Raw genomic sequence first — 12,302 nt, 5'->3', positions numbered from 1 at the left:
CGCAGGGGTCAGCGGTGAGCTGAGCCTAAATAATAATTGGCCATTTCAAATTGGGAGAAAAATAAAAAATAATTGGCAACAACTAAATTTTTTATTTAAAAAAAAAAAAAAAAAAAAAAAAAAACATTAAGGGTGTTCAGTAACACTTTAAAAGCCCCTAAATTAAACAGTGAGCAAGTTTTTCCTTTCTAGAAAATTTTTCAAAAACACTAAACTACTAACTTGCTAGCTAAATAGGGTTCAGGATTAATATATATTTAATAAATTTATAGTACTTTCAGTAAGCAATGTGCAGTTTAACAGTTAAATATATAGGGCTAAATAATAACATGCAAAGCATGAGTACAAATAAACTCTAAAATAATGTGCATTAACACACTGAAGTCTATTCAAACTAACTAAATATTAAACAAAGATAGTAGTGCCTGTTAAAGTACAGCTTAAAAAAACATCAAAGGATAATGGGCTACAGTAATTGAAATATGTAAACTAAGCAATTGTCTTACAATTTCTGCTGCACAGCCATTGTCTGACAATAATATGCATGCTTTCTTACTAAGAACCCAAGCATAAAGTAGGCTAGTGCTTCTATATAGAACACAGTGATTATATTAGGAGGAATGATTCAATGTTAAAAGGAATCTACTAGAAATAATGCTCAGAAATTTGAAAGCGCTGTGCTAAAGCTTCTGGATGTGCAGCTACTCTGTTTAATCATTAGGACTGCTAAGGGTTAGAAATAGCAACCTAAGCAGCAAACCACCATTTCAGAGGTATCTAAATTGGAATGTCATTTTAGTAAAATATGACCTATATGTGTCCTCTATACTGTACATCCAACATTTGATTGTACTCAACTCAAGGACATCAGCATTATGATCCAGTAAACTTGAATGCAGGAGCTACGGGCATTTAGAGACAGTTTTTTTAAAAGTCTGGTTAGATTAATTAAACAAAGTCTGATAGCCATGAAACTTACTGAGACTGTTTTGTGGCCTCTTGCCTTTTGAACTTTTTGTGAACAGTTACAGCCCAAAGCAAGATAATCTAGCATGTTGTGTGTTTAACCTGGATATTCCTTAGTAAAGGCATTCATGGAAAGCCACATTCCTCTACCTAATCAATTAGTCTGACATTTAAAGTCATACATTGTGTGAGGGCGAGCCCCTTCTGCACTGCATATTAGGAGGCTGGGTGTTTACAGTAAAATACTAAGTAAAATAACATACTGCAGTGTGTCACTATGATGTTTGGTAGCACCAGGAGGTACCCGGGCTTACTGTGCTGTCTGTCAAGGAGGCGTCTTCTAATTTCAGTAAGGGATTATCTGCAAAGGGAGATGTAAATGTAAAACTGTTGTATACTGCTAAATAAAATTGCATTGTGATGTATTTTACATGTCACTGTTTTATATCCCCTGCACACAGAAAGCTGGTTCCCTTCTAATAATATTGATTTTACAGTATTCCAAGAAACATTTTAAGGAGTGCAGATCTGGCGCTATGGCGGAGGGGTTGATTAGGTTGTCTGGTGCTAAACTTTCAAAACAGTTTAGCACCAATTTTCAAAACTGTGGGCCCGATTTGAAGTCAATAAACACGTATGATTTCATTAATATGTAGGAATCTGTTATTGAAAGGTAGTTTATCCTTTCTAAAACCAAATTTAAATTTGTGTAGACATGTACAGTACTGTAAAAGCTCTGTGAAACTTAGAGGAGAATGGTATAATTATCAATGGTGCATGTCCAGTTAACCTGCTGTGAGTTAAGTCACAGAACACAGGCAGATTTCAGTTTCCCATGGATCCACCAAGGGCAAGGGTTGACTAGTTGTTGAAATGCAGGTAACCTTTAATAATTACATTTCTTGCCACCAGGAGGCAGCAACACCCTTGGTTAATGTAGCTTAATTCAAACAAATCTTAACCCTGTAATTTAAAGGATTTATTTATATATTCTACATTCTTATAACAGTTAATTTTTTACCTTGAAGATCCTTTTACAATGTATGTGTTTTCTCTCATTCTCTACAACTAAAATGTGAATTTCTAAAGGGGGGTGGTTTGAACAATGACCACTAGGGTTTTGAGGTTGTAATCTGTGTATATAGAGTTCATTTACTACTCACAGTTGCCACATTTGCAGAAACCACCTCACTTCAGAAATGCAGCTTTTAGGAGTCTTTTCAGAAGTGCACACAATTAAAAGAGGACATTAGTTAGTAATCCTGGTAAATAATGATCCAAGCAGAAACAGCAACAGAGAATGATCCATTACACATACAACTGGACATTAAACAGGTAAGACAATAAATATTCTGAACATGTAGATGGATTTAACAACTCCTAACTGCATCAAAGTTGTTTCCTGCTGGTCTTCAAATCACAAGCTGGCCCTGAGTCTTACTTTTATAAGGACAAATTGGCTGATCTCGCCTATGTTATACGTACACACACACACACACACACACACACACAAACACAAACATACATGTATATATGACACACAGCTAGAACTGAAGAGCAACTCCTGAACTCAGATGAAAGCATCTTCAAAAAAAAAAAAAAAAAAAAACCTGCAAAACTGTGTTTGAGTAATTGCACTTAATAGATTAACTCAGACTGAGTATTGGGACAGTTAAAAATAAAAATAGGGAAGAGGAGTTTGAAGCTACTTACAGGGCATGAACCAGAAACCTCACACAGGGCAAGCAAGCCTCTTAACCACTATGCAGAAGAGCTGATTTTGCATTTGTGGTTATAGAGCTTTTAATCTCATCACACAACACTGCACATTACAATATTCTTTAACTTTCATGACACATCCCTATAATCCCCTTTGGTGAAATGAATTGTTGGCCTCAGTTTTTGTCTGGACATTAGTGTACATCACAAAAACACCACACAATTTGGCACTGAATAGCTGAAGCTATATAAGGTACAGTAAGGTTTTTTTTTTTTTTTTTTTTGGTTAGTGCACTATTTTTCACCCAAGCTTTCTCTTTACAAAACATTACTGGATGTTCAAGCAACTCATCTCACATACTCAAAATTACTGCTTGGGACATTTTATTAGTCCTTAAAATAAATGTAGGTGTATTCAGAAATTAATCATGACATTAATCATGACATCAGTGTCTGGTCTTTGGTTCCACTTTGCCTTGTCTTCTCCTTTCATTAGTACTGCCTGTAGGTGGAATTCTGCCATTTGAAAGCACTCAGAAAATACTTGTCAAAGACTGTGCTTACTTTCCATCGATTGCTTTGGCAATTGACTGACTACCATGTTGAGGTCTTCATTCACTAAGCTGTATGGCAGGGTTGGTGAGTGTAGATCAGGATGCAGTGTGGTCCAGTGGTTATAGTCCTGGGCTTGTAACCAGAAAGTCACTGGTTCAAATTCTACCTTTGCCACTGACTGACTCACTGTGCGACCCTGAGCAAATCATTTAATCTTCTTGTGCTCCATCCTGCGGATGAGATGTTAAATCAATGACATATTGTAAGTGACTCTGCATATAATGCACAGTTCACAGCCTACCTCTGTAAAGTGCTTTGTGATGGTGTTCCACTATGACAGGTGCTATATAAAGATATTATTGAGTAAATCTTTTCTCCACATTTGTTAGTCCTTTTACTTATTAGGGATGGGGGAATGTGTATATAATTATACATACATTACACACACAAAGGTAGAGCAATAGCAATAGAAAAAGCCTCCAGGATTCATTCAAATAGTCCTACAGTAAGAAGTGAAAAAGGCATATTTTAAGAAATGTAGGTTCTTATTCACTCAGAAGTTATTTAGAGTATGATTTCTGATTAAATGTGATGCTTATGAAACCAAATTGACTGTTGTTGGTTTCTTTCAACAGAGTGCATACAGAACTTTGTTATGGGATCTCTCTGCCATTTGTTTTTATTGGGATTCCAATCCTACTGTTGTGTGATAACTGACTATTTTTTAAATTCAAATCCAGGACCTTAAAACAAGGATGGGCCAATAGCCTTATTACATAATATCTTTAACTATCGGGCACATACAGCAATCTCCCTCGCTGGTATAACATCCTTCTCTCAGATTTTATCCACTTGGAAAACTGTTACCTCCTTGTACACATGTGCCCTGGAGATATCGCTTCATTTAGGTCTAGAAAAGTTTAAAACTATAGATGATGCAAAACTTTTGACCATAGATGTAGATTTTATTGATGAGCTTTTTAGTTTTAATTCATTAGTAATTCTTGCTTTCATAAAAGGCTGGCTTTTTAAGAAGACGTACTAGTCAATTAATTACTTCCTTATTCACTCACTTTCAGCAGAGGAATGACTCACAGGTTTGAATCAGGAGGAAGTTCATGCATTGTAAAGAGCAAGTCCACCAACTCTAATGTGTTTGTTCTGCCTCTGTTTAATTCAAATAAAACAGGTGTTTCGTTGGGGGTGAAATGTAAAGATGCATTAATTTTTTTTTTTTTTTACTTCCCCTCTGAAGGCATTTAAAAAGATAGGAACCTTTTCAAACAAGGGAAGGGCATTCACTCTACCAGTGCTCGCTGGCTCCTAATCACTGCTGGATTTCAAAACTTTGTTAAATATAGTTTTAAAGGAACCCAAATGTTCAGCATCAACACCATGGCTAAACCTATTCCATATCATCACCACTCTCTCTGTGTAAAGACGTATCTCCTACCCTCTGCCCTAAGCCTGTCCACTTTCCAATTGTGTCTTCTGGTCTGTGCTATGCTGAAAGCATTAGCTGTGGTTAACTTGGTCATCTTCTTCTGAGATTTGGCTGCTGGTAACTGCAGGGTTCAAACTAAACAAACCAGCTCCACTCAGTAAGCTGACAATGCTGGCTCCATAATTTAGCAGATAAATAAGATGGATACTTCTTTAATATTACTTTATTTCCATTTTCCTTTCCTTGATGATGTTTGTGAAATGGACAGAGTACATGGTTAGTAAAGTATTCTCGTAAACAACTGGTGTAGGTCTGTTTTCATTACACCCCATATTGACTACTCATGGTTTAGTTTGAGTTTTGCAAAGAATGGATTTATGGGCATAGCACCATGCTAAATGTTCAAAGTCATTCACAGCAATCCTCTGGGTTACCCAGTCAGTTGCTGTGAGGGGTGACTGGCTGGATCAAAACAGGACCACAAGCAGGGAGAAGATCAGGGAACTGTATAAGAATGGTTCTTTATAGAACACAAACAAAACAGATTTCCACACTGTCACATGAGCACTGTTTCAATAAATGTTCTTCCATACATGAAGATAAGCGTAATGCCCATTATTCCACTTCATGCATTGTTAAACTATATATTTATAAATTTAATATACATATTATACATATTAGATTTGTAAACACATCTTAAAAGTGTATTTTAATTGTTGAGAATATACTTTAGAAGATAAAAAAGTAGACCCAATGTAAAGTATACACTACAGTGTAAAGTATTTAATACTAAAATGTGTTCTTAATCTGTTGCATAAGGTTTTGTCTTAATTGTTAAACATTTTATTTCCAGTGTGCATTGTTAATTTTTACAATGTCATATAGGAAAGATGAATTTGCTTGATATAGTCTGATATACCTTAAGTTATTCAGATGTTATAGCTATTCATATCATAAATAAATAAAACAGACACTTTATAAAAAATTAACCTGTTGTTATAGCCTATGCCTCATGTGTAAAATAAATGGTGTTAATCGTTCTATCATTTTTTGAATCGTTGTCTTTAAATATGGCATATTGAAAGATCGCAGTACCACGCTTGACAGAAACTGTAATGTCTTATGAGCTGCGTAATAAACATTCCTAAGACTTAAGTTACTTTCAGCACGACGGTTCCAGGTTGGCATGTACATCTAGTTTAACGCAGTTCTGCCGTGCTTATCGAGCCATGGGTATACTACGACTTCCTTCCAGCAAATGCGAAAAATGGTCTGTCTCTTCTATTAGTCTTCTGGCATCCTGAGGTGTTCAGAACCGGTACGTTCTTTTCATCTACTCGGCTGCTTTATAAATGCAAATTACCCGCCCCCATCACATTTATCCGAGGAGCAGCAAGAGGGCGCGTAACCACACAACCGCGTCCTCCAATCGGCACTTATTTCAGTGACAAACTTTCCTCCAATCAGGCGAACCCCCAAAGTCCAGCGAGTGGCGTGGAGTTGCCTGCGATCATTTGCCACTCCTTGATCCTATTTACAGGAGCTGTGAGTGAATAACTTCAATGGGCATCCTTTTGTATTTATGGTAATAAACCTTTCACTCCGGGCAAAGTTCCATTGTCTGGCCGCAGGTTTATATAGAGACGATGCTGTGGCAGGACACAAGCCCAGTTTGAGAACCGCTTTACCTTACTTGATACCATCAGCGATCAGCCTGATCTGCAATGAGTTGTCTGAATGTTATGTATCACCATCAGCCTTATGGAGCGCACCAGTATTTGCCAACGACATCAGCAGCAGCGGCAGCAGCAGCTTATAAAGCAGCATACTACCATCATCACCACCACCAGAGTCAGCAGGTTTGTACACCATTCATCTGCTATCGTTATTAATGTCATCTATTAAGGCAAACAATATGTCATTTCTAAAGCGCAATTAGTGTGCAAATGCGCTTTGCAGGATTATTTGTCAAATGAAACATACTTATAAAACGGTATCAGTCGGGGGTCATGTTGCGCAGTAGTTCTTAGCTCGACTAACTCATGTAAGTAGTAACCCTTGCTGTCATTCTGCAGGAGCTAGCAGGCACTTCGTGTCGGTCGCAGTAGTACTCCTACACAAGTTTTAGGCGTGCCCTGCTAGCATCGTGCTCAGCTTTAATCACAGATCAATTTGAACCTCACACTTGAAGCACACAGTTTTGTGGAACAGTTCAGTGTTACAATTACATTACTTACAGCATCCTAATACTATTCTAGAGGCATGCGTTTTACATGTACTCTTATTGAACTGTCAGTTTCAAAAATACAAAATAATACTTAAACATGAATTATCCACCTAGGAGTGTTATAATGCGGTTTATTTGGATTAATGTATTGTGTTTCATTAAATCACTGCTTCGGAAATATCTACAATTCCTATAGGGTTGTGGTACAAAACTTGTAATCCTGTAATAGGCTAATTATTTAGCTGTATTACAGACACTTTAAGTGTCCATAGTCATAACTGATTAGGACCACCATTTCCCTCACTATGTGAAATTAAACTGTATATTGATTGCATTAAAGGGGTTATGCACTTCTTGTGTAAGCTGTATTTCTGTTGTACCCAGACTGAGAACATTATCACAGACTGGTTTTATATATATATATATATATATATATATATATATATATATATATATATATATATATATATATATATATATATATATATATATATATATATATGTTTTAAACAAGGCTTTACAGGAAAAGTGGCACATCACATCAATCTATATAACTAGTCATTAGTCATTTTATTTGCAAGTCCCACAGCAAAATAGCAATTAGAGTGACTTACTGGCTCTACAAGTTCTCTATTGTGCTTTATTAATAAGTAACATGGCCTGGTTCTGATAGTTTGCTAGAAAAACGAGCATCCACAACCATGATAAGCTTCAGTTTGGGGCATTGAGGTGCTACTCTGTCAGTCTCAGGAACAGAAAGTCTGACAGTTTCTCTGTTGAACATTTTAGTCAAAAATATATGCCTACAGAACAGACCAAAACTCCTGAGTTTCCTTACTATTAAAGTGTTAAAACTGTTTTCTTAAAACCATACACAGCCAAGACATTATGCAGAAGACGTCCCATGTAATCAGATCTCTTACGCTTGGATCGCTTAAAGATGAACTCCATCAACTAGATTTTTTAGATAACGATAGCTGCATTTGCATCTTGTCTTTTGCAAGCATGTGTGTGTGTGTGGGGAGGGGCATTGTGAGATTGGAGGGGGTGGGCTTTTGAGAATGTGCAGGTTCGTTACGCATTCATTGCTTCTTTTATAGAAGTTAGCAGCGTTCAATAAGATGCATGAGTCCCTGGGTCCCCTTGTAGCCACTAAAGAGGAGGAGGAGGAGGAGGAGGAGGAGGCGACGAAGGAGCAGCCAGCAGAGACAGAGTACCTCAGCTCCAGATGCATCCTCTTCACTTACTTCCAGGGAGAGATCGGAGATGTGGTGGACGAGCACTTCAGCAGAGCCCTCAGTCAGACCAGCAGCTTCAGCCTGGAACCCACAGCCCTCAAAAGCCAGAAGACACCAAGCAGCTCCCTGTGGAAAGGTAAGGCTTGGGGTTAGTTTATTTTACTGTAGTATCCTTATGAAATGTTTTAGTTGCTAATACCTATTTTAAACTGGTTCTGAACTCTTTGGTAAAGTACTTAATATAGCTGTCAAACAATTCTATATTTCTTTTTGTGAATATTTCTAAAATGAACTTCACAATAATTACCTTTTTGTAAAAGTTTCACAATTAATATACAGTACACACTTTAAGATAATTTTTTTTTTTATTAATACATCATTTAAATGAACGTAGTACAAAATCACATCACAGTGTTAAGTGTGACGAATGTAATACAATGGAATGTAATATTATACAATTTGAAGTTTATTTTTGGAGTAATATTAAACCATTTGAATTTAGTCAATGTACTGATGTATTTTAAAACAAACTAATACAGGGTGTTTTATTTATACCGCTGCAGCTTCCAAAAAAAAGTAATAAAGAGATGCATTTGAGTTTTTATTCAATTAAAATGCATTCAGTCAATGTGCACACTATTTTATTTTATCATAATCAGAAAAAAAAAAAGAAAACTAACAAACTAGCCTGATACTGTATGCAGAGCTGAGCTAGTATTCTTGGCTTTGATTAGAAAAAATTATCCTCTTGTTACCTGATATCCTACTGAAAGTAAAGTATCTTTAAATTAAGATACGTCACTGGTAACACTAAAATATATAATTAAGTATCTCTACAAATGTTTAAACACATTTCAATACTACTAGAAATGTAAGTTAAAGAAACTTCATTTAAGATCTGTCTTTCTCCATGCCTATTATTGCTTTGCTGTATTTGACGTGTGGTGATTGTTTGTTTGCTGTTTTCAGAAGGCGCCACGTTGTCCGGAAGTCAGTTCCCTGCTTCTCTGTGGAATAACTCGAACCAGCCTCAGGCTCCCCCCTGCCTCAGCGGAGTTCACCCGGAGTTCCCTGGTACAGCTGCTGGCGCATTCCATTCTTCAGACCCTCCGAGCTGGGCAGGCCATGCACTGCATCAGCCTGCCCTGCCCCCTGCCCCTGCCGTCTCAGACTCCTGGCATTACCCACTGGCATCACAAGCTAGCCCCCCTTACACACACGTCCACGACGTATACTCACACATGCACCCCCACTCCCACTCACACCATCACCCTCACCACTCACACATCCTGCACCACCCCCATGCCTCCCACCTGGACCCCCGCTACAGCCCCCTGCTGGTCCCCACGGTGCGCACAGCCCGCAACTCCACACCACAGGTTGACATCCCAAAGACTGACCCCACCTCCGCCACCACTACCACCCAGTTGTGGGCCGGAGCTTTTCACAGCACTGTCGATGTTGGCTTCAACACAGGTATGACTGTATAAATAATAGTGAATTAAGAGAGTTCTTGAGCAGGGATAATTTAATCTAACACATTGCATTGCTTCCAGACATTGAAATAGTCTTTGTATGTGTTTTTAATCAGATTTAAAAGTGTTTTTAAAAAGATGTGTTTGGATTATTTTTTTTTTCCCCTTATATGCACAATTTTGGGGGGCAGTAATTTTTAATTATACATTGTTTAATATGTATGCATATTGCTGCTTTTAATTCAGATTATGATTAGGTTAACATCATTTTAATCCAAGTAGAACATTGTTTAATATTGCTTCTGACTTGCAATTATAAAATATTATTCCAAATAATGTTGAAATTGGGAAGTGTTTCTTAAGTGACACCGTTGTTTCTTCCCCAGGTTTGCAACACCAAGACAAAGGCAAAGGTTCCACTTGGTTCTGAAGAGGAAGAGTGTTGTAGCAGCTGAGAAACAGTCCTGTTTTGCACCACCATTTTGATCAAACACCTACAATTGTCTGGAAATCTCCTTGCAGAAGGGAACGGGTGTAGGCATCCCTTAAACAGGGATGATGGAATTTGAATCTTTAAAGAATATTATGTCCCAGAGACCGGCACGCATATTGATGTTCAACAGAGGAATTCACAAGCCTGCCTGAGGTACCTGGGCTCGCACCACCAAGAAATTGGGAAAGCTAATAGTTAAGAGTAAATGACACTTTTTCATTTCAAGCACAATTGGTGTGAGAGACAAGCTCATTTCAAGAGGAGTGTTCTTATATTGTGAAGGGATCCTGTTACTACAGGACAATAAGAGGTATATTTTGATCTATATATATATATATATATATATATATATATATATGCTTATATATATATATCTATATATATATAGATATTATATAATGAGATTATTTGTAAATTCTTTTATTATAGGAAAATGAGAAACAGTTTTTTTCTTTCCTAAACATGACGGTCTTTTTGTAAAATAAATGCATCTTTTGTGGTAATTGTGTACAGTTCTGTTTAAGGAACCTTTGTATGTGAAGGGGTAGAAAATGAAGAAAATGAAGACAATTTTTCATGATAAAATAAACAGGACTGCTTTTTTATGTGCTATTATTTAACGTGTAGCGCTATGTTCCTATGTATGTTTGTCTTTTTTTTTACTTTTTGTGATTTGTTTACATGGTAACTGTTGTTGTAAAACAATTGTTTTTAACACAATGGAATTATCAATGTGCCGTCTGGCCTGCTGAGTTGTATTGGCAGATACAGTTTCTCCTGAACTTTGGTTTTGCATACAATGCATTATGAGATTGTTAACCTCAGTGTATGGATTTCATTAGAATTCATGAATTTCCATAAAGGCTTATCTGAAAAAGCACCATTTACATGAGATTTGTTTTAAATGATGTAGTTCAGTTATGAATCCTAAGTAAAATCCACCAAAGATTACACAAAGTAAAATATCTCAGTTAAATTAAACAGGGTAGTGTAATATATTTGAGATATTTCTGTTGGAAATCTTGGAAATACAAATTTTAGTTTCTCATTAAAAGACAAATAACAGGTTAAATTGATGCAGTACATGTGTCAAGAATGTCAGGAAAAACAGTTATAAATATATTTTTAATGATCTTTATGTTTTTTGCACTTCAACATACAATGTATTTTCTATACCAGGCAGCTGAACAGTGTTGAGTCCAATATCTGAGACGTTAGTAAAAATCTAAACGTTCTTTTAAGCAAAATCATTTTTAGCAACAGTTAAGCCATTTGCCAAAAAGCTTTTTGTTGCTGAAAAATAAAGTATTATTTTTTTTTAGCAAACTCAATGCTTATGGTAAAAAATGAAGCTTTGCAAAAAAGTGCAGTTAATGGCCTGTATTTTAACAGTGTTCTTTAAGTTTTGAGTTGTGTCTCGTTTACAAGTGTTTTGTTTTGTGTATGCAGCAAGCATTTTTGTATATATATCTCGTGGATTTTATTTGGCTTGTTCCACACATTTTTATTGCTTGTGATTCGTTCTTTGTGTTACGGTCCAATTGTTTCTTCTGTAAAGCGAGTTGTAAATGTGTCCTTGTTAATAAAATTATTTAATATGTAAGATTTTTTTTTTTTTTTTTTGTATAAACAATGGGTATTTTAAAATATTGAATTCCCAGGTGCCTGTACCACCCGAGCATAATTAAGTCAGACAGGGTGGCTGTTACATGTTGGCCCTTCTAAGCTGGATTCTAAGAAGATAGGAAGAGCAATATAAGGTAATTAATATTGTCTATGTTGAAGAGTAGCAAGTACACCATTAAATGCCCAGCTAATGGACACTCTTAGTCTACCATCACAGTCATAGAGTATGCCTGCAGTCTTATCACATTGAATGAATAGCTCCAGCAATACTGTTGGGCTTGTGAAAGGGTCATATTGTTAGTATATCATAAAGAAGCTTTTCAAATCCACAAGGAGTGTTTTTCTTTCTGCAGCAGCATTGCAAAGTGCCCGACTGACTAAAAACCTTGGTACAGCAATATAACCAGGGATGGGAGCAGGACTCACACTGAACAAGGCATGCAAGCAAGATCTGCTCTTGACCAGGGTTACAGGGATGTGTATGGAAAATAAACCATGGAAACTGGGACAGCTGTTTGTTTGCTGTAGACCAAATGAGAGTGCACATTGCCTATTGCAA

The 12,302-nt window shown here is 36.7% G+C and overlaps 1 protein-coding gene across 1 annotated transcript; it reads left to right on the top strand.

Annotated features, from left to right (window-relative positions):
• The first annotated feature begins 6,222 nt into the window (after window positions 1–6,222).
• On the top strand, window positions 6,223–10,421 carry LOC121321293 (transcription cofactor vestigial-like protein 3). Its single transcript, XM_041260192.1, has 4 exons — window positions 6,223–6,543; window positions 8,012–8,285; window positions 9,119–9,625; window positions 10,011–10,421. Exons 1-4 carry the CDS (start codon window positions 6,409–6,411, stop codon window positions 10,052–10,054), a joined length of 960 nt encoding a protein of 319 aa, XP_041116126.1. The 5' UTR covers window positions 6,223–6,408; the 3' UTR covers window positions 10,055–10,421.
• The last annotated feature ends 1,881 nt before the right edge of the window (window positions 10,422–12,302 follow it).

The sequence above is a fragment of the Polyodon spathula genome, chromosome 9 (genome assembly GCF_017654505.1).
Source record: "Polyodon spathula isolate WHYD16114869_AA chromosome 9, ASM1765450v1, whole genome shotgun sequence".
Lineage (NCBI taxonomy): Eukaryota > Metazoa > Chordata > Actinopteri > Acipenseriformes > Polyodontidae > Polyodon > Polyodon spathula.
The sequence above is the reverse complement of the archived record's forward strand: the minus strand, read 5'-3'. Positions and strand labels throughout refer to the sequence as shown.

Excerpts from the sequence above, each read along its gene's own strand:
- LOC121321293 (XM_041260192.1), top strand. The coding sequence starts at position 6,409 with ATGAGTTGTCTGAATGTTATGTATCACCATCAGCCTTATGGAGCGCAC. Across the intron at positions 8,286-9,118 it reads AAGCAGCTCCCTGTGGAAAG|AAGGCGCCACGTTGTCCGGA; the intron begins GTAAGGCTTGGG and ends TGCTGTTTTCAG. Across the intron at positions 9,626-10,010 it reads CGATGTTGGCTTCAACACAG|GTTTGCAACACCAAGACAAA; the intron begins GTATGACTGTAT and ends TTTCTTCCCCAG.